General features: G+C 44.2%; 1 protein-coding gene across 1 annotated transcript; it reads right to left on the bottom strand.

Annotated features, from left to right (window-relative positions):
- Positions 1-754: 754 nt before the first annotated feature.
- LOC146179450 (uncharacterized) lies at positions 755-21,158 on the bottom strand. The gene is made up of 6 exons (XM_084579886.1): positions 20,958-21,158; positions 14,956-15,121; positions 7,218-7,359; positions 4,393-4,555; positions 3,240-3,367; positions 755-1,382 (listed from the first exon to the last, which is right to left on the bottom strand). Exons 1-6 carry the CDS (start codon positions 21,156-21,158, stop codon positions 1,259-1,261), a joined length of 924 nt encoding a protein of 307 aa, XP_084436012.1. The 3' UTR covers positions 755-1,258.
- Between the last annotated feature and the right edge of the window lie 5,100 nt (positions 21,159-26,258).

Raw genomic sequence — 26,258 nt, 5'->3', positions numbered from 1 at the left:
TGGCTGAGGCAAGTGTATGGTGGCAATGCTGACCTGTCTATCGGTCCAGTTTACTAGTTTTTCTTCCATTAGGGCTTGCGCAACTTATAAAGTCTTCTAGTGAGCATGGTAACCTGCACGCTGCAGACATGGTGCGACTACAAGTACAAGGCAGCCAGAACACTATTTATTAATGAAAAATCTGGAAGATGAAATGTCTGCGCTGCGCCGCTTGCGCAAGTGTCGTTTTCTCCAATTTCAATTGTAACACTTTTTCCGTATACTTCTGCAGTGACAACGCACAACCACCGAATGATGCATTCCTGCGGCTGTCGATTTCTTTCTACCTAGTATACATAAAGCGACAACAACGCAACTCGAAGAACGTAGTCTATGCTTAGTGCGTCAGCGGGTACAGAAAACAGGTGCATCTGGATGCTCTTAAGTGCAATCAGATGACGATGGCCCTAAACCCGAGCTAAATGAACGAAACAAGCCTTTATTTGATTAAAGAGATGGCTCTCAGCCGCTGTTTGGATAATTAGGGAATTAAGAAGGATGGGAGAGTAGCTTCAAGATAAAAACTAGCAACAAGCTACGATATCTAGTATAAACAGAATGATGGTCAAAGTGAGTCCTCTCTTAAGAGGTAATTAACCTTCATCTTAAAGCAGCGCGAAAACACAAGACCAAAAGGAACAGGAGACGACATAAGCGCTTATTAATCTTCATTGGTCAAAACGCCCCGCTTGAGTTTTTGTTTTTAATGCCTTGCTCTTTCTATCTCCTGTCAAAGTTTGAATAGAGTCTTTCAACCGCAGGGTTTTATCAAAAAGGCGCACCGATCACCACCGCTGGCTCATAAACCACTCCTTAGCTTTCTCAGTTTAAATTCCCAGCATACATCGGAAACCACATACCACGTATACAATGCTTTCGAACAGAACAATGTTTGTCGTATATAAGTAAGATTAAGGTGAATGCTTAATGCCGAGGATGAAGCTATGTGCTACCGGGTTAGTGGATACGCACCAATGAATTTCGTTATCAACCAAAATTCCGGAACACAAAAAAGGAAAGTGCACGTTCTCCGCGCTCTATTCCACTGAGATTCATCTGGCAGAAATTTCTTCAGCGCTGCGCTCTCGAAGTGTTAGTCACTCTTCGTTCTCGTACCAAGAGCCGCTTCATCCGCGTTGTCTTTAAGTATATATATTATGAGGCAACTACCGCGGATTGATGCATCTGCCATGCGAGTGGCGGCACTTGCACTATACTGTTAGGCTGGTATCTCCATAGAGTCCTGTATGGTCGCTTGTCGCAGAAGCTTTCTTTTCCGAACTCGCTCGGCGTGCTCTTCCTTGGCGCGTAGTTTGCGCACCATGTCCTCCAGTCGCTTCTCCCTGCAAGAGGCCGTAATTCAGGTAGGCAGGTGATCAGATTCAAAGAACTGTAACTTGTTTGAGCAACATGGCACCTGAAATGATATTGACAAGAAATTGATTTTGTTTTTTGTTTTTCTGCCGCGCAAAAAGTGAAACTGATACCGATAGCGCTATCCCCTGTCTTAAAGCCCACTTCTGACTAGAAAAGCTATATGGCTCAGCCCACTTAGCCCTGCAACAATGATGACGAATTCGTTGTTTATACCAACTCTTCTCATTCTTGAGATAGACAGAAAGACAGGGAAGCCAACAGTCTTTGAAACAAGAAAAACATAGTGGAATGAAGCGAAACCAAATCAATTAAGAACGTTTTACATTTTTCTAAATTGGTAAATTACCTGCCAGGCTCTCAATGCCAAAACTTCGCGGAATGACAAGGCGATGTTAAAAGCGCTATCACCAGAATTTTAATGACGCTTGTTCAATGCAACGCACAAATCCACGCATACAATAAAGTGGAGCCCAAATGTATCGAGCTAGTATTCATATCCAACAGAAAGAAACATACGGTTGATACCATCAGCAAAGGTATAGCAAATTGTCCGTGTTTATCGAACTGTCGTTCAACAAAACACTCAATACATAGAAACAGAGTCATTTCCTGCTGCAACTGATGCATCAGCTAAATGCGATCCTCCGTCACTTCTCGTGCTCGAAAGCAGGTGTGCTGCTCTGACTCAGGTAACTACCGGTCCCGCTATGGCGCCATGAAACTGCGTGACGGGGTTAGCGCCGAGTGCCAGTGTGGGTACCTTTCCGCCTCTTGCTCATTTTTACCGCTCAATTTATGTCATATGGTGAAGCTAACCTAATTACTAAGGCTTTCATCTGACCTTTGACCGGCGTACTGCGGCCTCGGAAGCGTTGCGGATGCCAAGTGTGCCTTAATTTATTAAACGCAGTCAGTCTAGTCCTCTGGTGAAAATATTAGGCACCATATGATTCGAATGGCATATCTCGAAACCATCGTCAAGTTAAGCCTACCAAAGCATACCAACCAGGCGGCATGTCGATAGCGTGTCACTATAGGTAGTGCAGTGATCGGGGTAACGCATTTATTGCTTCTTTGTTACATGCAAGCTTGCATATAGTACTGCTTTTTAGGGCGAAAGCCTTTAATAGCTCATACTGTAGGCCACAATTCTGTCGCACACTTCCATCACACTATAGCTAATGTGACTTCCCATCCGGTTAGGTGGGAATTTGAAAAATTTAGTCAGGAGGAGTCTGGTAAAAGAAACTGATGATGTCAGCGAAGTCATATATTTATTAAAATCTCATCTGCACCGTGAATCGAACCTCCAACCCTCGAATCCCCAGCCGAATGCTTTAACCAACTGCGCCACGCCCGGGATCGTGAAATGCATATCATAATTCTCATTTTCTAACGTGATGATGGTGGTAGCTATGACAATGACGCTGCAGTTAGTGGTAATGACAAAGATGAGATTAACGATAACAATGACGGCTCATTCAGTTGGTAATGAGAGCAAACGTGAAGCGCCGTGTGCACCAGCAGCGCTCGGGTATTTCTGCAGAGCAGATTCCACAGTGCTCCCAGAAAATGTGTTTATCATATCGCGGACATATCAGTCGCAAACCTTTTAGTTTTATACAGGCAGATTAGACTGTATCCATACCATGCGCGCTCACTCATTAGTAATGTGCTAATATGATGACTGGCATCTTTGACAGGTATATTGTGGTTTCTCAATTGTTACTTATGGTTCTTATCTCAAAACAAAAATTCCAGCAACCGATGAAATCAAAACTTGGCTGGAAGGGTTCAACCCCTCTCGTCTAATATATAATCACCTGTTCTCTGTCTTGGAAGCAATTTTCACAGCATGCTTGGTGACCGGCTCTTCTACACTCTGTTTCTTCGGTGCGGCTGTTTCTTCGAGGAAGGATTTGGCTTTTCTTACTTTTTCTTCAACTTGTTTCTGGAATAAAAAACGTAAAATAACCATTTTTGTTTTGCAAAATGGCACGTGTTGGAAAATCTGATTTGTTCTCAATCTCCCTTAAAACCGGATCGATGACAGATTAAAGAATACATATTTGGCTTTACTGAATGGCGTATGACATGAAGCAAATTCTAACTACTGAAAGTCTGTCATTTCAGAGGGAAACACACATGTGAAGTTGAACTCAACAGAAAAACACTAACTTAATTTAGATACCGCAGCAATCAGCATGCTAAAGTGTTTATTGTCATCATAATAATCAGCTGAGTTGTGCTGAGTGGACCTTAAGAACTTCTCCTAATGTCCTCCACACAGGCCCCTGTCTGTACCGGCAGTGTTTAACCTATACCCTAGCCTACATATCCCAATCACAAATGCCGATTGCGACGCCCTCCTGGGTCCTGTTATGTTTACATTTCCTACTGAGCTTCCTATGACTTCGCGGGCGACAATGTTGACATAACTTCCCACTTATTGGCTTAGCATTCCTATGCGATGCAGAAACTGGCTCATAAAGCTCTTATAAACGTTTATGACAGCTTATAAACGTTTTGAAGGCCACAAGGAATCAACGGAGTGTACGCCCGGAAGCAGGAATACTGAGTTAAACGACCCGAGCTCCACCTGGCCACGAAGGTCTTGAGTCAAGGGAAGAGAAGCTCTAAACGTCCTGTATAGTGTGATTTCAGTGCGCATTAAAAAACCACGTGTGGTTGAAATTATCGAGTGTCCCCTAATACGGCGTTTCGCATTGCCCGAGCCGCCTTAGAACAAATTAGGCCCCGTATAACACCATAAGTCGTAATTTGTATGAAACCTTCAAAATTTGAACAAAACTTTTTCCATGCACAGTGCCGCTCAGCATGCATTGGGAGCCCCTTATCTACTTTAAAAAGCTTCTTAAATGCTTTACGCCTTGATGAAGTCTCCGAAGAGGTTTGATTAGGGAAATAAATATTCCTAGGTACTGCCTAGGGACTTCATAGCCTACACCCACTCACCCTGCGTCGGTCTTCAGCTTTCTCCAATTTGTCGCGGATACTTTCTTTTGTGACTCCTTCCTTCTCTTTCCCTTTCCTCTTTTTCTTCTGCAAAAGCGGCGGTAGTTTTCGCACCTTGTCTTTGGAAGGCTTCTCCTCGTTCTCTGCGGACACCAGCTCAAAGCTGCGTAAAGAGTTACGCGCAGTCCAAGTCTTCAAACACTCGAAGTATACAAGCACTCAGCTGTCGCACGTTTCACAGATTTAGCCGTGGTTTCCAAGTTGGCCTCAGGACGATTTCTTTTAAAGATCTTTTGTTTCTGGTGCATTAGCATCCACATTTATCCTGCCTCTGTGTGGCAGCAAATGAGTTCTTAATGTGCTCGGATCCAAACAGGCCACTAGCGAGAAAATTGTCTTTATGGCTGTTAGAAGAAGTGTACCAATATAATTATTGACTTACGAAACGCAACTGTTAATAAAAATCCAATACAACAGCTGTAACAAGAAATAAAATAAAAAAAATGTACATAAAAATTCATCAGTATCAGACACATGACTATTACCTTCTTACTTGTATAAAAAGTAATGTTATAATCGCCAGAATCCCGAGTCTTATTCGATAAGGATAAAGATAATTTAGATGGTCATGAAACAAAGCGAACTGATAACACAACAACAAAGAAACATTTTATTCTACTTTATTTTATTTTTATATTATTTCATTAGCGGTCAGTTTTGGAAGGAAACCCCGCATAGTGCATAGTATGCATCAGCGTTCTGCAAACGAAGATGGTCATAATTCATGTGGCAAAGTAACATATAAGACAGTGATAGCGTCTTCGCGTGTAAACTATGGTGAAATCCCTGTCTTCGTTTTTTTTTTCTTGTTCATATATCCCTCTCCCGCTTCTGCATATTCTACTATCAGCGCACACGATGTGCTTGTATTTACACTCCCTGCTCCTAATTCTTATATTTACTCAACATTTTTCGTGCACAGGAGAAGCAGAGAGAGAGAGAGACTGAACACTAATGCCACCAAAAATAAATCAATTTTGCATCTCGTTTTAGATAGCTTCATGTTTTTTCGGCAGCAAAAAGCACATATAAAATCATACTCATCCCTCCATTAAAATTCCTGGTGGAGTTAAAGATATAGACTTCAATTTCGCCATCATTGGTACTATAATCTAGCGTCATGTATCCACGCTTAACAAAGAAACACGGGCGCCGCCATCATCGCCAATTTTCGGAAGCAAACTGCAGTACGTAAACAGAATATATTGCCATTCAGCTGTATGCCATCTTGGCACAGAGCAGTTCACGTGAAAAAGCGACCGATGGCAGCGACATTTGTTTTTCATTTTTTAACCTTTCCTAGCCCAAAAGAGACCCCCTTTTTTATTTAAATCAGTGTCGTACTGAATATATCATTATGGTCATGAATACAGAATTTTAATTTCTCTTTATGCCACTTCAGTTGTGTCGATCGGCCCCATTTCGTACATCTTTGAGAACCTGAATATATATCGTGGTGCATGGCTGTCCTTTGCTAAGGTTCGCAAAGCTCACGTGTTCTGCAGCATAAATATACCCAGGAATGGTAAAGAACATGCCGTGCCCCCACGTGGTCACCTTTAACCAATTACGCAGCAAAAAGGCAAGCTCTGAGCAGGCATCGAAGTTGACTGCATTGTAGAAAACGTCTTTCTGCGACATAAGGTAAGAAAACTGTAGTGTTCATAACGTTTTAATGCGAGTTTGACTGTAATGTTTATTTAAACACCTCCACTAATAAGAATGTTTTTACTGCACATCAGTCCTGAAACGTTGTTTCGTGTTTGTTAAGCCAGACGCCCAGACCACAGAATCTATAAACGCCATAACGACAGTACTTTAGGACTGCTTGAAAATTAATTTGCTTACATTCAGCAAAAAACGAATACTCGAAAAATATATTTTGATTCATACTGCCCTATACAATCAGCAAGAAGACACTGAGGATGTTTTCGCCCTACTGCTGTCTGCCCTACCCCCTCTTCAGCATTTCCGTCGTTCTTGGCGCTTGGCTGAAACTCACGTGAAAAAAATGCAAATACAGAGGAAAAGAGGCATACCACATTGAATTAAAAATATGCTTTAAAATGAACCTAGATGCCCTATTTACATAAGGGGCCTTACATCCTATACACGATTCAACGGTCTAGGAATAACAAAGTCCGGGGGCGTTCCGAGGTTACCACATTTCTATTGAAAGTAATTTTCAATGGTTTTCTTTCGTTACTGACTGCTTGAAAATAGTTCGGCAGCCATGCGGCGTTTCATTGCGGGGTATTTTCATTTTAAACCTGCCTTTTTTGTTGCCTCGATTGAAAGAATTTCTGCGGACGAAACTGGCGTCACATAAATGACCTGAAAGGTAATACCAATTCTATGCTTCACTAACAAAGCTTACAGGTTCGCATCAGGTCCTTTCACACATTTTACTAAAGGACCGGTCATTTTCAGTCACCCTGTCAGCGAAATGGTGTTCTAGTAACCCCCGGTCATAGAGTTGGGTTTGGTGATTCTATTTTTTCTGCTTAAATATTGTTTTCTGATGAAAATGTGAAGCGTCTGGCACCAAAATACATTTGTTTTTTGGGCTCTATATATATATATATATATATATTTTTAATGATTGGATTATTCGTTTATAAGGGTTCGACTTATAGTCCTTTGGAAAACTTAAATTGTTCGAAACACCGCCCATACTGCCATTTAAAAAAACATCGTGCTGAAAACTGCCCAGTACGAGCTTATTTTCTGTTATCTTAGAAAAACAGATAGAGGAATGCACGTACGCCAGTCCTCCGGATGCCTTGCTTTCTGGCCGCAGAACCAGGCCTTCGTTACGCAGCTTATCCAGGATGACCTGCTGTTCGTGTCTTTCCCTCTCTTTTCCGCTCATGCGCCGGGGGCACTGCTTCCCTTCCACGACCAACTCTGTGGGGGAAGAGTAGTTACAAAAGTGAACACCCTACTTCGGAGGTACGGGCACGACTTCCCAGTAGGCCTCTCTCTGTTTACAAACGATTTGATGTCAGGGAGGCACGTGACGACGGGGGCGCGCCGAGGGAGAACCGGCTTGGTGGGCAAAAGCGCCCTTTCCGCCGGATCTCCCTGCTGCAAGGAGCTGCGTGAAGCTGCCCGCTGTTGTGCACTTTCTGCTACAAATCGTGTGTTAGCAATATTCAGATCCGGCACAATATGCAGCACTCCTTTGTACATGTACACATTAGCGATGTTTACCTTGAAAAAGATGATAGTTTCGGCAAGCATACATCTATTTTTATTCCATGAAGTGGCATGGGCCGATTGCGGACGACCTGAAGCTCTACCAAACGTTTGAAACTCATAGAAATTAAGCATGCTTGAAAACGGGTCAATGCAGGCATATTACAGGCATCATTTTCTTCTCTTTTCTTTTTTCTGAAAATGTGCACAAAAGCGACAGCTGAGCCCCACGAATCGTGGGCAGTTGTGAGCGAAAACAGCAGTGTACGTGGGAGCTTCGTGCATCGCTGGATGATTTCTCTCCCAAGTACAGGAATTATTAGTTTGTGTTCTGTTCGGCCAGATAACGAAAAAAAATTATTTCCGCCTAGTCGTGTAACTCCGTCGCCTAAACTGTGTTACATGGAAGCTAGCAATAACAAGCGAATAAATCCCGCGGTAGGGAAAGTAACAAAGAGCAATTTGTACCACATAATATTCATGCAAGGCGTACAAAAATTTATACGTGCACTTCCAATAAAACCACTTTTCGCTTGGGAGACGATAGCCTTTGAAAGCGCTGTATAAGGATTCCGTCTAGGGATTCAGCTGTACTTGTGCGATCATGCCGCTGGCATGGCTGGTATGATTGGCACGACCTTGGGAGCCATCTTGTGAGAGAGCTCGCTCCTTCAACGTGGCCTGCTGAACTGAAATAAATTCAATGCCGAGCAAGAATCTCTAAAAACGCTGCCATTGATCGCATGCCATCCGGGCATTTTAGAGCACAGTCGGACAGCATTGAGCACGATTCTTTCGGAAGGGCGATAAAGCAAACTAATAAGCGCTTGTTCGCTTTTCCGGAATTACGCGAACGCATGAGTATACCACAAAAATGTGCTTACTGTAAAGAACAATATTAAGGTCTGCCAGCGCATAACGTTTGTCGCTTCGCTCTTTGCAGAGCTGAAAAACACATTTGGGCCATTTCTAGAATGAAAGAAACATGATCAGTTGGTCCTCTTCGATCCAATATCACATCGCATTACACGATAGCTTGACGGTATTGAGAAAAACGCAGCGACTTGTCCCCAGACGAGACCAAATCCTCCGCACCACGGCGCCAGCAGCGGAATGTTTTGACCACCAGGCCAAGCCACGTGGCGGCCGCCCCCTCAGCCCCTCCTCCGATACGTCATTCGTGACGTAGGCGAGGAGAGGTCTATTGAGGCGCAAACTCGGTGCACTCACATTGAACGGCCGTGGTACCGGGGACATCTACAACTAAACGTAGGCTGTACAGCAAACATTATTCATTGACCGTATAGTCCCTTCGGCTGATGTAAACAACAAACGGTGCACGTTCCATTCACCTGCGAAGCGGGCGCACTCTAGCGCAGCCATCAGCTTAGATTATAACCCTCGTTTAAAATGCTTCAAACGCCTTCGCAACTGCTCGACGCATCACATTATACGCGCGCAGTGGAACAAAATCGGAAAGCAAAATATGGCGCCCTCATTTACAACGGTCGTTTTATCGATTTTTGGTCAGGGTAGAGTGGTGCTCGACCTGTGGGCTGCGGCTCACTTTAGCAAAGATTAACTAACATTACTAGGAGGACGGGATAGCATCGAAACTGTGCATCCGACACACAACTGCTGGGGTTATTATTGGTGGCGACATCTCGTGGTTGGTAAAAATATCAAGGTACAGTGACAACGGACTCCGAGACTTGTAACTCGAAGCCCGGAGTCAGAGTCATCTCGGCACGTCCGCTCTTAGGTTTCTTTATTTTTTTCATTTCATTTCATTTATTTCATCATCAACATTACAGATGCTGTGGACCGTGAAACAAAAGCCTCAAATTTGGCTTGACGTCGTAAGTGACCGCTAAACATGGCATCGGCAACAAACGCAGATACAAACACAGTGTATCAGACTTGGAAGGATCTGGTACGAAATGAAGACATAAGAAGGACAATTACAACATAAACAAAGTGTTTAATGAAGTATAGAGCGTATGGTGCAATGCAAAAAAAAAGTTTAAAATGTAAGTACAGTGGCTTCGATGTATTTACAGAAAAACTACTGTGGCCATGAAACATTTCGTTTGTTTAGGAGGGACAAGGGCATAGTGCGTAGCGCCTATGGGTATTTCGTGCTTGTCGTTTAGGAGTGACGTTTGGTATGCCACCTAGAAGGTTTTATTCTGTTTTATCCCTTTAGTATAACGCTTAAAAAGCATTGTTGTATAAATGTCAGGAAGTGAGTTAATGTTCAGTTCCTTGAAGAGAGGTCCAGTGTGGCTATCGTATGCAGCGTTTGTAACTACACAAATTGTCTTTGCTTTCTATGATGTGAAGTTTGGTAATATTTGACAACGCAGTTATATCCCGCAGTAGGTGACAATAGTTCAGATCTCAAGTAAAAAAGGAAATAAAAGTTACGCATTTTATGCAAACATCTGATTAGGTATTTAATGATGAAGGCATTAGGTTTATTACGCTGAGAATGATATTTATCATACTGATGAGAAAACGTCGACGTACTACTTGCAGTACTAGCGCAAAGATTGGGCTTCCTCCGTCGTAGGCGCTCGAAATGAGGTACTTGGCTCAATGTCCCTGGTAGTCATAGAATTACCCTATTTTACGCGAAGACAGTAAGCGTTCCACACGAGTGACGCAGTAGTGGTACTGAATGCTCTAGAAGCCTTGCTGCGTCCAAACATTGGCGTCGATGGGACGGGCCTCGAGAACGTGCGTCTCCAGCATCGTTGAGATCGTACCAGCAGCACGGCACCCCTTTTCTGGTAGTGAATATTCATTTCATAGGGTACATGACAGTTTTATAACTCGTCCTTGCAATCGTACCAAATACAGCGGATTCTGATGCAAGCACAGCCATATGGTTTACCATAAAAATCATACAGCTCTCACAGAAGCGTGAAGTAGAAAACTACACATACCAAACTTATTTTTTGTCTACACTGACAATGATTGGAATCACCTGTCTGACCATATTGTCCCCATCAGTGACGTTCCACGCTTCAATTCTTCAGTCGAAGCCCATCTTTCAAGCCTTCTCTCCTAAATATATTTACCATGTTTGCCCACCCATCATGTGATGTCCTGGCTAGGGACCTCTGAGGTATAACAAATAAATAACCAGTCCCCCTTTTCACAGGATCGCCCTGTGCACGCTTTTCCTCTTCTCCTTTTACCGAGATCAAATGGTTGAAACCAAACCACTGGCTGCACGCTTGTACTTCAGATTGGCGGCAGGCACAGGCGGTCGACAGGGACTGCTGCAAGCATGCAGACACTCGGTGGCCTGCACATCTCATGCGGGGTTGGAGCTTTGTCGAAATGAATCCAGCGCGTGGTGCCCATGTGCTTTTTGCCTGAAGCAGTGTTTTACACAGCAGACTAGCAGTCGGAGTTTCGAGCTTTGCCAATTGAGTGCACAATCGTGTGTAAAAATCTGTAGGATACATAAGCTTCGCATTTAAGGCATTTCATTTCGCATGCATGCACCATGATACTCGTGTGACCACTAATGTCATAATTCTTGACCCAGATATACGCAAGCATGCGTTCATTACCTTCTCAGATTAGGGAAAGAGCCCCCAGCGTAAATAAAATCATTTATGATGGTTCAAAAACGCAAAAATAACACAAGGTGGAGTAAGACAAGGGACAAACAAGGCGATGCTTTTGAGCTACCATAAATCGCCACCAACTGCTCTCACCCTACAGAGGAGGAGAATTTCAGCTCCGCTCAAATTTATCATTAGCGGATATCGCAAATATCGGTGCTTATTTTTTTGTTTTTGTTTTTTTGTTTTTTTTTTGCATCTAGCATAACAGATAAGCAAGAATGAGCTACTTCTAAAGCAGACCAAACCCTTTCCCAGCCACTTTCACTTCGGTTTCAAATACAAAAAGTTACGCGCTTTTATTTCCAGTGTCCCTGCAATTCATTACTAATGCGATATTTCAGTATGAACATAAAGTTTCAGTCGTATGTACAGCTACAAAGAAGAAACAATGGGTTCATCTCTTTCCATCAGCTATCTGCTCGAATAAATTAACTGCAAATTGAGCTCTGGCTTTCTTTGCAAACAGTAAATGGAAGATATGTTATTATTTAAAATCCATAATGATGCAATCCTTAATATTCTATGTTCTTGAGTGCTTCTTGTTGTCCGCCCGTCTGCCTAACTCCGGGGACAGCAAGGGCATACGGCAATTGCAAGAATGAATCAGAACGATGTGGAATGATCACCCACTCTCCATACAAAATCAATGTCGTGTATACAAATGTTTGATATAGCAGAGACTGCAGTTGGAGAGACAGGCGGAACAAGATTTTTATTCGCTCTTCAAATGCGGCCGTTATTCACGTGTGCTCACTTATATATTCCTTAGCAAAACAACGTTTCGAATTCAACAGGACGCTGAGGGCAAAAATAGGCTACCGCATTCTGACAAGGAAGTGAAAAGAGACCACTGTCATCGGGAAAGGAGCTCGTATAAGATATAGGACAGCGTCGTCGGCCGACTCCGCAAGAATATTACGTCAGTTAACACCGAATTTGAGCGCCGATCCCGTTGATTATTCGACAACACCTTTTATCAAAAAAAAAAAAAGAACTGTCCTTAGTTTCCTTTTAATTGGGTTCGTTAATTTGTGGGGCTTAACGTCCCAAAGCGACTCAGACTATGGGAGACGACATAATGGAGGACTCAGAAAATTTCGGCCACATGGGGTTCTTTAACGTGCATTGACATCGCACAGCACACGGGCGTCTTGCTTTTCGCCTCCATCGAATCCCGGCCTCGGTGGTGGGTTGGGGGGGTTTAATGTCCCAAAGCGACTCAGGCTTTGGGAGACAACATAATGAAGCACTCCGAAATTTTCGGCTATCTGGAGTTCTTTAACGTGCACTGACATCGCACAGCACACGGGCGCCTTGCTTTTCGCCTCCATCGAAAAGCAGCCGCCGAGGCCGGGATTCGATCCCGCATCATTGGGCACAATAGTCGAGTGCCGTAACAACTGTGCCACTGCACCGGGGCTAACTTTTATTTAGGCCCCAAGAAAACTATCTGTTTAGAAATATAACTAACGCGAGACGAGAACTGAGCTCACGCAGTCCTGCGAGCCTTCCACTACAATTCGGAAACTTCCCGTTTTCTTGCATTCTCTGCATGAAACACATGAGTAAACTTACGAAGCGAAACTTTAGGCTCATCTGTCTCGTGAGCGTAAGATAAATTTAATAGCGCTCACATAACCTCTATTACTGCCACAAACCTTTTAGCAGCATCTTCTAAGAAGCAGCGAAAGACGCTGCTTCTTGCAAGCCGATCTTTCTTAGACGAGTACGCGGCGGCGTTCAAGAGTGGCGTCGAGTTCGTGAAAATTCGCGCTTGAATGAAGAAATTATTCACCAATTCTCACGCAGTATTGTTTTCGGGAGAAGTATGGCCACAAGAAACGACCAAAACACATTTCTTTACTGGCATCCCTTTGAGATTCGAGAGATGGGGGGATATTCTTGGATACTGCCATAAAAATATGATCAGAATGCTGTAATCATTTTCGATTAGTAGCAATATGTTTATTAGGTTAACATAAAAAATATATAAAGGGTTAAGGTTAAGATGGAGAATCTGCGGTTATATTTATCGTAGTGCAATTTCACAATGCACTAAAAGAGTACTTTTATCGAAAACTTCCCGTAGGGAAAAGCGCTTGTTCAACTTTTCTGTGTGCGACTTCTAAAGCTACGGTGTCAAATTCGATTCATGCGAAGATTTCCTACCTCCTCCCGTGTTCTCTCCCTAGCTGGGATGTGTTTCGCGTTATTTTAATAGCTAGTCAATAATGAATACAAAAAAATATCGCTCCCTGTTTTCTGGCCCCACCGCGCTGGTGCAGTGGTTAATGTGCTGGACTGCTGTGCCAAGTATGCAGGATAGAATCCCGGCCGTGGCAGCCACTTTTCCGTGGAAGCGAAAAGCAAGGCGCCCGTGTATTCGTTGATGTCAGTGCAAGTTAGAGAACCCCAGGTGGTCGAAACTTCCGCAGCTACCCACTACGGCTTTGGGACGTTAATCCTGATAAACCAAACCAAACTACCCATTTTCCGCTATACAGCGGCGCCGGAGTCAAAGAATGTTTTTCGTTATTCACAGTGCTGTTAACCCTCTGGACTCCGCTTCATGTCGTTAATAAGCTACTTCCGTCGACTGTGCAGCAGCTTCTTTACATCCATTACTAACAGAGGTTCGTACTGCTACCTCTAGGAAATTTGGCGCTGCGATCGTTGACTTAATACAGGAATGCCTTAAAGTGTCAGATTCGGATTCAGCTTGGTCATGGCGATTTACTGAAGCGGAGGTTTAAGTTGTAAGGACATTGTTTTTTCTTGGCGGCAACCTTAAAAAAAATCGGTTAGTTAAATTAGAGAACAGTAAAGCAAATGCGTCTCTCATCGTCTGAGTCACTCTGGAAGGTAAACTCTCATAAACTAAAGGAGTATAGAAACATATCGGACGCTTTTAGCGTGACTATAAGAATACTGTTTTGATTATGTTGTTCCTTGGAACTACAATTTGTCAGGGTGCGTAAGTCACACGAATCGCGATTCAGCGAAGATCTCTCAGCCGAATCCATGTTCTTAAGTAGATTGGCAGTAATATACGTATCTTTCTCGCTGCACACAATACTGAGACACTTGTCACAGTGCAGCGAACCAACGTGCGCCAGCAGGTTTCGTAAATTGAATGATATATAGCATCAGCGTTAGAACCCCAATGTCGACAACAATAACCAAAAAGCAGGAGTCAAAATAGAAACAGCCAGCTTTTACTTGTACGATCCAAGGAGATTCAAACCCACTGTGGCACGAACAGATTGCTTCGCTTCCGTTGCTTGAAATCACTCTGCTATCTCCATATAAACACCTCGCCCGGTAAACGCCATACTTTAAACCAAGCATGTTGCACTGCCAATCTCTCGCTCTGTGCTCACAACGCGAGCAGTTGTTCGCTCAGCTGCGAACAGAGTGCGCCACAAATCAATGATGGGACAGTTTGCATCACTGCACCGAGATGGCGCCACAAGTCGTTGCGCTCACGATACCGTGGCCCGAAATACCTTCGAATTTCCTTCCGCGCGAATGATTTTGATCACCCGTGAATGTTTTAAGGGTATCTCCGCCGAACATTAATGTTTTTTTTTCGCAGTTCGTATCTAACCGCAACTATCCCACGAATTACAATATGTACTTTGCCGAACTGCAATGATCCGCTTACCTATGTCCCGCAGCGGCTTGAAATCGAGCTCCACGGCGCGAACTTTCTCGGGAGCAGAGAACTCGGTGACCACGTCAGCGTACTCGTCGTATAGCTCGTGTACTCCCGAGTCCGGGCTCTGTGGTTGTTGCTCCTGTCCTGTCTGTGGCCTCGGAGTCGCAACTCGCTGCGTGAGGAAGAAGCGGGGAACAAATGAAGACAACCGGAGAACCTTTTATTGGAACAAAAATTCAAAAGACCTATGTGCAGCAACATATGACCGGCTGACTTCATAATTCCTTCACTAAAAACTCCATGTGCTTTCCGCGGTCGAGATATTTTCCGTAAATACGACTGTAATAGCAGCCGCGCTTAATTATTTTCGCTTGATGAAGCTACTGTGTATACGGCTGATGTGAAAATATTGTGCAGTAGGTGTAACCATTTTCATCATGTAGGTTACACCATGTAAGTGCAACCATTTTCAGCACCAGTTAAGACTTCTTGCCTTCTAGATTGGCACAAGCTAATGACCAAGCTATCATTGTGAAAAATTAGATATCTCCTTCTTCCTTCAATGAATATTGTATGTTGGGCACCCATTATCAAACGTTCGGCAATATCTATGCAATAGCTGCGACTAACCATGAGCAAATGGCCGTACAGAGGGCACGGTAACATTGTAGGCCTCGGTATTCACACCATTTTGGGGTGGCGACATAAGCTTCGCTAATAAAGCTTTATTGAACCCACATCACGCATTTTTACCTTTCTTGCAATGTAGGTTTATATTTCAGTCCATCTAAAGCCACTGCGCTTTGTGTTAAAAGTTGAAACTCTACCGACAATATCACACTGTAAGCATTACCGACAACGAAAGCGGGCTGGAAGCAATGAAACCCGTGGATTAGCGTGTTCCGCTGATATTGGTTGAGATGAGGTCTGCTGAAATATTACCGTAGTTAGTCTCAGGCACCTAAATGCCTTTAACTATTATACAGAGCTTTGGCTTCCGTCGGTGGGTTTGTCACGATGGTATAGAAGGCCGGGTACTTGCCCCTCGCAAATATATGGTGCACGACAGTTTCTCAGCCAAGATTCGTCAAGAATAGCATGATGAAATGAAAGCACTCCTGACTCGGGGGGACAGTGGCCGATGACAAAATCTAAACAGTCAGGTCATGAAATTAAAAGTCTAGCTTTTTTAGTTCGTCACCACATAAATAAGGATTCATACGGCAAACTTAGACCGTGGACTACCATGCCACGTGACCTAGGAATCATACAAGGATCTCTAGCATGCGGTGTTTTCATGACTCTGATGTAGCAAATGACAAAATCACAGAACGAGCGAACTATACTCCTTCTAGCTTCTTGCATGATATAGGACCTAGAACGATGTCTTAAATGAACTCAAACTTGCAACACAACGCTCACCTACGCCGTCTTCTGGAATATTTCCCCAGGTCACCAAAGGATTATAGGGAACGAAAGATTCCATTCGTTCGCTCACGATACGTCTCACTGGAAACGTTTTCATTTGCCACGAGATTAGAATGCCAAGGTCGAGCAGGATACGCAACGAAAAAAACAGATTAGACTTAGAGCATGTACGTTTATTTCGCGGTCTTCCCCCACACTTCTGTATAACTCTACGGAGTACGTACGTTGATACTGCAGTCTTCCTCCACACTTCCGCATAAGTATGTCCCCACGAACCTATCTGCACCAGAGAATGCGCAGGCCATTGTCCTTCTCCTGACCCCTACGCAAAACGCATACCTCAAACTCCTTGGCCACATTCGATGTACAGTGATGAGGTATCTACCATGATGATTAATACATGCATTGGTTCTCTGCGTGACACAGTCAGCGCGCAAACTACCGAAAATACCAGTCATACCCCGTAAACCTTTCTGCTTACAGGGCAGCTCCTTTCCTAAATCAGCACTTCAATAAGGCCCATTGACAAAGCATGTCAACCACCGTCGGGTAATTATTACACAGTGCAAAACTTCAGCTTCGGCCCTACAACTTTAACTGTTACCGGAACCTTGGACTTATGTCAGCCTTTCCTCTGGTACTCTCTCTTTCTCGCCTCAGTCACTTAAACTGAATGTTAAGTAGGAAATGCTTATATCTTGCTTTGTCGGTGACTTTAAGGTGACGTCGAGCCGAAACCAAGGACACGCATGCAGGCACCGATTTTCTGTCATCTAGGCACCGAAACGGGATTATCCGCGCACGGAACGAGATTTAACGAGGCAGGTTCTGAACTATGGCTACCACACCGTCTGCAAGGTTGGTGCCACGGACCTGCACACTCGCTTCCTGGTGGGCACCTTTAACGACTGCCGGAGCAGCACATGTATAAAAAGTCTCTTTGCTCTGCCCTGTTTCTAGAAGCTGAAAAGGCACAAAACTATCCACTCGACGGTGGACACCTCTTTAAAGAAGGCACGTTCCGAATAAGAAATGAGGCGCCTATGAGTGCGGTACATTGACTGCTATCCTTACCGCGCGCAGCGGACTAGGACAGCACATTCGCGGCTGTTCTTAACCCCGCGATCAGCTGGAACGCACAACCAGAACAGCAGGGTTTTCTGCAAAAAACTGCGTTTCCAACGGCGTCTCTGAGTTTCATCCGGCCCTGGTGCGTAAACCAATCAGCCAGCTTTCATCTCCGTCTGTATAGGCGGCCTTCTCGTCAAGATCCGAAGCCGATAATAAACCCATCTGCTGCTTACATCTACTCTTGATCCCAGAGAAGGCAGTGATATTTTCCGGTCAGGGTTGGGTACACTGACTGGAATCCCACCACAAAGGTATAAGATTTTAACAGGAGCATTCACTATCGAATACCGTTGGCAGGACCAACGAGCGTTGGCTCGAGAAGCAGGAATGTGGGCCAATATAACGTAGTTTCTCCTTCACAAGAGCTAAAAAAAAATAAATTTCATGCGGCTAGGACTACTCCCACATGCGGTGCGTAAAACTGAAAAGAGGAGCTTGTGAAAACAATCCCGTGTCGGCTTTATCGAGGATGTGAGCAACAAAATAACACTATAACTATGGCATTGGTAGTTTGAAGGTGACAAGGCTGGGCACTAACTCGTTGATGCGTTGTGTGACTTCACGAGACCAGATCCCATGACTGAGGTGAAAGGAGATGCCAACGAGATAAATCCTGTGTTGAGAGATGAGGAGACAGCGAGTGAATCCTGGACACATGAATCTCTAGTAAGACACGCTTGGCCTAGGCCATGCAGGCAAGAGGGGCTTTGTACATATGCTTTCTTTTGTCTCCCATAATGTGATAGCTTACTAATGTATGTCGATGAGTACGAGGGAAATAATAGAGGCACGCATGGGGAGATTCTTGGTTAAGCGAGTTTAAAAGTTATCGGGTCACAGCCATAGAGGCGGTGCTTAAATATTCCTCAGATTTTAAGCGAAGGGTGCTGGTTTCGTAGCGCCAAAAAGCCTTCACCGTACTACAGTTTGAGAGGTAGCTTCCAAGGACAAGTGAATGCGGTACCAGGGGCAATATTTGGATAGCGTCGATGCAGAGGCCACCGTAACTCCGACCTGATACGTCTCTGCTAACATACGTGGCGCCACTGCTTTCTAGTGCGAACTGCAGTATTACTTCTAGGACGAGTAAAAATAAAAACGCGCCAGAAAAATGATAGACGCCTCGTATGGGGCGTATATGATGTGTGTAGTGTTGGTTGATAGTGTGATTGATTGATTAGTAAGTAGTGATTTGTGATTAGGGAATGAAACCAATTTGGTGCAGAATAGTAACATCGTGTCAGTGTCGCTAAGTGACGGATCCTGCGGCCGCTACTACTGCGACAACGTCTTCTGGCATTGTACCAGACGTGCGTTATAGTGTGGGGTCCTCGTTTAAGGATGTGTCTTCTCGTGACGGTGGTACTCGATTATCAAGTAGACTTACTCGACTAAAGAAAGACGAATGTCGACAAGGATGAAAATTCTCGGTAAGAGGCAGCTAGATGGTTTAAGCGAAAGCTGGGTGGGTATGTACGAACATTACAAGTGATGAGATAGTGATCTCTCTATCGCGTCTACTCTTAAGGTGAGACTTAAGCAGCCCCATAATATTTGTTCTTATATAGATGCCAACGCATCTTTGAACACAGAAACAAAAAATGGTTTTACTTCCATTGAGTTCCCGGTCCGCGCATCTTAAATTATGAACAGGTCCCGCTGTCCGGTTCTGAAATAACTGCATCGGGATGTCTCACCAGGTTCGGAGGTGCTGGTCTCTTGGGCATCGACCGCTCAACATTAATAGCCTACTCCATTAGCCTTACAGAGCATAGATTCTGGTGACTTTAAAAGTCTGCGCTCGCTTGTTTTTCACGCAAAACCTTTCACGCCAATATAGAGCGTAGCGGAGGACAGGTGGGCACGTCGGAACCACTGCAAGCTCTGGGGCTGCAAAAATATCACCACTTTACTCCCCATCCTCGTCAATCTTTCACTTCGAAAAAAGCAAAAAAATGGGAGGCCTTAACGCCAAAACGTTCGCGCAAATAATTGTGCGTTCAAACCGCAGGCTTGACCTAGACAACGTCAGACAGATTTTAGGTCTTTATAAAGCTACGCTGTATGCACGGTGCACGGTCTGGTTTAGCGTGCACTGGCAGCTTCGGTAGAAGGGAAGGTGCTTTGTGCAAACAAACTGAGGCTCAAAGAACAATCCAGAAGACGAGTGGAGAAAATCGTGGTAATGCGTCGGCACTCCCAAACGCAACTGGTGCAAAAAATGTATTCCTGCCGTACCAAACGTTTCACCTGTTCGCCTAAGAATTATGTTTGATAGTATAAGGAAATATGTGGTGGCGATGCAGCCGATAAGCTAAAGGTACTTCAGGCTGTAATTAATGTACGGTACATTGCGAAGTCCACTGTGCCGATGAGCTCTTAAATATCCACCAGAAATACCTCCTAGTGAACTCGGGTTGGAAGTCACGACGGACGGCATGGTGAAAGTGATGGTAAAAGAGAGCAAGAGTGTATGCATGTGCGCTTTTGGGTTTAGTTTCTACTTCAACGATTTAGATATATTCTCGAGCGCGGAGAATCACGCATTATTTTAGTATTTTTTTTTTTTTTTCAATTTCTTCGCGCACTTCACAATCCGTTTTTCGGATAATACTTGAGAACCAGTAACACGTTATGTCTGTGCCTCGGCCTTTGGATGCATGATGTTCAACAATTCTTCCTCGTTTTCATGTTTCAAAATGTTTTTATCGTCCTGCAAAAAGTATAATCATATAATGTTTTTTTGCACTCTACAATGTGTGTTGTTAACGCCTGAGCTGAACCCGTCCTGTGCTAACCCCTGGGCGGGCTGAGTAAACATTTATTACACCGCTATCGTGCATCGTGAGGTTAGCTAGCAAGGTTAAAGAGTGCTTAAGTAAAATCTTAGTTGTGATTTAGCTCTGGTTAATCCTAGGTGAATTGCGAAAGCAACGGCGGAAGCTTCTTTTGCCTGCTACATTATTCTCTTACGTGTCTGCGTGTCGTAGGGGTAACGAGGATGCAAACGGTTCTGGTAGACTGATTCTGATGTCAGCCTCCCGTATAAAAGGAGAGACCCGAGTTGGCAGCTTCTGCCCGTGGCATAGGGGTAATGTGAATTCAAACGTCATGGCAGGCTGATTTTTTTTTTTTTTTTGTTATGAGGGACCACGGAGACGGACAGGGACATGGACACAACAAACAGCGACGAGCGGTTAGACCTGGCGTAGTATTGGTTTCGCAATAAAGGAGATGGTCAAGCGAGGAATTTACTTAGACTTTCCCGACACGTGCACCTTCATCCTCCTGATAGAGACTCATGATGATATCACGGGCTATGCACCATAGAGATAGGTAGTATTACTTTCACTTTGCTTTCACCCACCGGCCTGGCAGCCAGCTAAATAGCTTTGTTTGCGTATTTGAAAATGTCTTCTGTCGAATATATGCACAACTTGCGTACTTACCTGAGAGCCTTCCTTAGGTTCCTCTTCTGGCGTTTCTTCCGGCCCCGCTGGATCTCCTTCGGCAACGTCCTCCTTATCCTCAACATCGCCAGCTGGGTTCGTCAGCACCGGTGTCGTCGGTATCGAACCGGTGTCTTTAACAATAACGCTCTCTGCTCTGGGCACACTGGACGAAACGCGCGTGGATGGCACACAGCCCATACCCTGTATAGTCTGTGTGAACCAAAGTTTCCGCTCTCAAACCTTCTTCAAGGACGATGAATGCACAAACGATGGCTTGTAGCTGCTTTCTCTCACCACAGGAAAGGAGCATACAAGTGCTTTAAACAGGTAGGAAGATACACAAGCGCGCACTTGTAGAAAGCGTTTCGGCGTTCTGCGTCGAAAGGGGTCCAAATAAATCAAACACCTTTAGCGTCCGCCCGAAATACACCATGAGGCACACAGATCAGACACTGTATCCATCCTACACGAAACTGGTGTTTAGTGGGTCGTCTTTTCCTATCTGTCTTCTTTTAGTGTAGCTTTCAACTTCAGTAAATAACAAAAGGCCGGCTTATGATGATTCAATGAGTTGAAAACTTCCAGCAAAACGGTTTAGTGCGATCTTTTAACAAAAAGGCTCTGGTAACCTCACACTTCCTTTTAGTGCAGCTCCATAAACTCGCGTACGGCAAGAATAATATTTGTTTCCAAAATCTTTAACATCTCTCTTGGTTTCAGGCTAGTGCGCAGTGCTAAACTGTGTGAATTGCAAGACTACTTATATTGCAAGGTTGCTTTGTCCTCGAAAACAAGTGCAGAAGAATATAAACCACAATTTCTTTAAGCAGAATACGCTATTCTAAATCACTGTGATTAAGAACGTGCAATAGACAACACAGCTGCGACGATGGTGAAATAATTCGCATTAACTCACGTCATCTTCGGTCGGTACCGTTTACTAATCGTACTTATCCACCGCTAAAAAATTGGTGCAAGTGTAATCGAAGTCCTTCCCTGAAGGCCAAAAGTGTTGCAAGTCCCAGAGCTATGCCACTGGCTCTCAAGTCATTGCATTTGCTAGCTCGAACCAGCTTCTGGCGGGGGCTGACGTATCATGTCTACGTCATTAGCGCAACATCTAATGGACGTATCGGGCGAGAAACACAGCCGTCGATGATTTCTTCGTATTCTACCAACTACCCTGGCGCGCGTCAAAATGTGCGTGCGTCTCAACCGAAACCAACACTTTTCCTCGTGACTAGCATCGGGCGTCCTCCCACTGCGGCGCGCTTGCAAGAATAGTTTGCCCTCACCGTTGCGGGGGTGGTGACATCGATTCACTGACCCGCACTCGCTAGCTCACTATGCAAGCGGTGGGTTCGCGAGGCAGAGGAAACGTAGACCGAAGGAAAGGGAGGGAAATGCAGTTCGTCGATTGCAAAGTTTTGTTGCTTCCCCCACATCATCGTTTTCCATGGAAACTGTTATGGCTGGCGCTAACGGGAAATGAGTGAGCGGAAAGAGGACGGAGCGAAAGAAGGGAGGCTTGAAGAGATGAAAGAGGAGAGGAACTGAAACTGCACGAGCACGGTCAATATGTTGTTTTTCGCCGGAGCTAGTGCCGTCGATGGAGCGTGCGTCATGGGTCCCGGACCCGGCTGGGCCGTGCCCGGGGGCCGATTGATCGAGAAAAAGAGCCTGTTCGCGACCGGACAATCGCTGGATGGGCCACCGCGTCGGCAGGGCCCTTCTCTCCACCAGCGCCGTCTTGGCAGAGACTGCGAGATACTTCTTACCCGCAAGGTCCTTTCCATAACAAAGAGGGTGTCAGGTGCAAAGGCGCGAAAACAACTCGTGTCCCACTGAAAGGCATTTGGCCGGGGCCATCCTATTTAGACAAGCGGTCGGGCGAGAAGATATGCCAGCATCTTGGCACGCGACGTGAACGATCCTCTTACAATGTTAGCGAGCCTGGGTCATCGTGCCGAGTGGTGTTCAAGCATTCTGGTCGTGTCGACGATAATTGCGAAGAGATTAAAGTTTCTGGGGGTTTTAACGGCATTGAGGGTTTTAATCTTTGGGGCGTACACTTTGCTAAGTGCGTCATTTACCGAGGATAAGTTTGTAAAATTTCTTTTCCCAGTCATTCCACGCCTAGCAACGTGTTTGCCAATCCAGGTCTCCAGAAAGCGCTGAAACTAACACGACCGAGTTAAAGGTCTGGCTACACAGAAATTGTGGAGACAGTATTGTCGTCGTCGTTTTCAGCGAATACTCACGGCTGTAGTGCTGGCATGCGGCAGCTGGCAGCTGACACGGCCGAGCACTGCTTAATAGTTTGTGTGAGTTAGCGAGACCACATGACAAATTTTAGAGGAGCTTCTAACTTGCTTTGCTAATTTGAGGTGGGAAGGTGGAATAAGAATTATTAATTTAAACAGCGCGAACAAGAAGACACAGGACAAAATAAAAGGAAGCCACAGTACAAGCACTGACTCGCAACTCAGCCTAAGCCTTTACTCCAAGGCTCAAATGAAAACAAATGTGACGAAAACAAAACAATCAAGTGAAACAAACCCTGGGTCACCTGCTGCACAAAACGTCACTCAAAAACGACAACTGTTTGCTTGAAAAAGATGTCTTCCACTCTCTTGTGGAGCCTGTTATATGGGACAAACAGGACGGTGTATTAACAAGAGACTACTGGAACACCGGAACAACTTGGAAGGTGGCAAGGACAAAACATTTCTCGTCTCACATTGCCATTCCTGTGAAACAATGAAGAAGAAGAAAAAGTGTACTCCCATGTTTGACCAAGTTAGGATTTTGTATCACCACAAAGAAAAGATGACGAGATAGTTGAATCTCAAAGGAGAATAAGTGTGTCAGAAAGACTTCTCTTGCTCTTTCAAGCAAAGGGATGTCTTTTTTGAGTAACGTTTAGTGCAGAAGGTGAACCCAGGGGTTGTTTCACGCGAATGTTTCGTTTTCGTCATATTTGTTTTTATATGCGCCTTAGAGTAAAGACTTAGGCTGAGTTGTGAGTCAGCGCTTGTACTGTGGCTTCCTTTTATCATGCCCTGTGTCTGTCTAAATTAACAATAGATGTTTACCAATTCGCCCAACAAAGTATCCTGGGAATAAGAATTAACCTTTCAATGCTCTTGAATACCAAGTACATGTACGCGAACCCTAAAGAGAGAGCTTAAGTGCGCCCTGTTTTATTGTAAATCAATAATCTTTTAAATTTACTGGATGAAGCTTCAAGTTGCGTTTTTGTACACGATTTTGCTCCTCTCTTCTGCCGGCTAAGGAGGTAAGTGGCAGCTGCTGTGTAGGACGCTTTAGAAATTCCTATTTTAACCAAATTTCTTCTGGATATGAGGGTTATCTGACATTTTGGTCAAAGCATGGAGTTTCATATTTGGTCGGTTTTATAGCGCAAGCACGAAGTCCATAAAAAACATTCCTTATCAGACCAGCCACAAACGAACAGCGAATACCTCACTTTTTATTCATAGATTAGGCTACTGATTGTAAAACGCGCGGCTTTTCCAGCAAGATCATTGATTATGCTGCAAAGAACAGGTCGGCAAATAAATGCCTCACCTAAAAAAAAAAAAAAACGAGAACTCTTTCTCAATCCTCATAAACTATCATATCTGTAGGCTCAGAAATATTCGCTTGCCGCTTTGTCCTGAATTCACATATTCTATCGTGAGCTCCCAATGTCCTGGAAAGAAACGGTGGCTTTCACAAGCGCGTACAATATAAATCACCGTGCTCCAGGGAAGAACTGGCGGACGACTCGGTAGTGCAGAACGTTCGTGCTCTGTCTCGCCCCTCCTTCTTTCGTATTTGAGACTGTGCACTGCGATAACCTGTAATGACATACCAACTCACAGAAATTAGTGCTGCGGGGATGTTATTAATATCAAAGCTTTAAAGAACTCGTTCCGCAGAAAGCTCTTGGATTCCGAGTCCGGACCGCTGTGTATAGGTCATGCAGGCACATTCGTACATCTTGGTGAAATTGTAGCAAAGGAAGAAAAAAGGTGGTTTCAGTTGTATGATGTACGAGAAACAAATGAATTCATGAAGGATTTCATGTGCCAATATTTTAAGAGTGGGATCTAAGCGTGCCTAGTCGGAAAAAAACTACAGAAAATTTTCTGATGTTACGACAGAATTTCTTTGCGGTTTTTGACGGGAAACCTGTTGTGACAACAGAGCATGCTGTAGTAATATCAGAAATTTCTGTAGTTACAACAGAAAATGCTACAGAAGTACAGACAACAGAAATATACTACAAAAAAACTACAGAACTACAAAAAAGGACTACAGATCAGAAAAATTTGATGGTTACAACAGAACTACAGGATATTTTGTCGTATTTTTGACACAGTTCTGTAGTTTTTTCGACTGGGCATGGTGAAAGACATGAATGGGGAAAAGCAACTGAAGGCGAATTGACTCGTGGTAGTTAGTTTTGTGAACGACAAAGGCGTGCTATCTTTCTTCGCGATGACAGACGGGTTAGGCCCAAGTTAGACTCCATAACTGCTACACTTGATGTTCACTGATAGTTATCGAGGGTAAAACATGCCGACTTGTTCTGCGTCATTTCAAGCAGATTTATTAGACGTTTGACGGCGGAGCCCTGTAGTGAAGACGCATATTTTAACTTTGAGTGTACGAGTGTGATTTATTGAAGAAGCCTGATGTTGGTGCTCTGTGAAAGTTAACTCTCAAATATCCGAACATGTCACTAGCATTTTTAGTAATGCATTTTATGTGGGGGACAAGCTAACGCATCTGAAAGGCTTATATCTCCTCATACCCGGGCTAAATCTATTTTGTGTCGTGGTCTTTTCTGAAGCTTTCATCAGAAGAAGTTAGCAGGATTATGCAGACGTTCTTATACTGAGTTTTATACTGAACAAATTCAGGTTAGATGATGAGCTTCGTTACAAAGTAGCTGGGTGCAAATACATTGTGATGCATCGACTGTGTTGGCCTTTAACTGACACATAAGATAGCAACTAACATCCAATAATGCAAAGAAAAACAATGGGAGTGTTTTTTTTTTGTGTGTTCATAAATTTGAAGTAATAATGTGAAGTGCCCGTGTTATTTCAGAAGAGATAGAGATTCTATAATTATGAGGATCTTTGAACAAGGATCAGTTTTCACTAAAGCACGCAGTCATTATCGGCGCTTCCCAGCCATCGTCGACGGGCAGCCGTACCAATGCTAGGCTGGACGTTTCACGGCCCTGTTTGCATATTTCCATTTGAGCAGTCGCAGCATGCCAAT

This window comes from Amblyomma maculatum, chromosome 9 (assembly GCF_055883805.1).
Source record: "Amblyomma maculatum isolate TAMU_Amacu chromosome 9, ASM5588380v1, whole genome shotgun sequence".
NCBI classification, from domain to species: Eukaryota; Metazoa; Arthropoda; class Arachnida; order Ixodida; family Ixodidae; genus Amblyomma; species Amblyomma maculatum.
Note: the sequence above shows the minus strand (reverse complement) of the source record. Positions and strands in the feature narration are given on the sequence as shown.

What these genes read in the sequence shown, in the direction of transcription:
- LOC146179450 (XM_084579886.1), bottom strand. Translation starts at nt 21,158, where the DNA reads ATGGGCTGTGTGCCATCCACGCGCGTTTCGTCCAGTGTGCCCAGAGCA. An exon ending in AACCTAAGGAAGGCTCTCAG is followed by an intron (nt 15,122 to 20,957) that starts GTAAGTACGCAA and finishes TTCCTCACGCAG; the next exon opens with CGAGTTGCGACTCCGAGGCC. An exon ending in AAGCTGAAGACCGACGCAGG is followed by an intron (nt 3,368 to 4,392) that starts GTGAGTGGGTGT and finishes TTTTTATTCCAG; the next exon opens with AAACAAGTTGAAGAAAAAGT.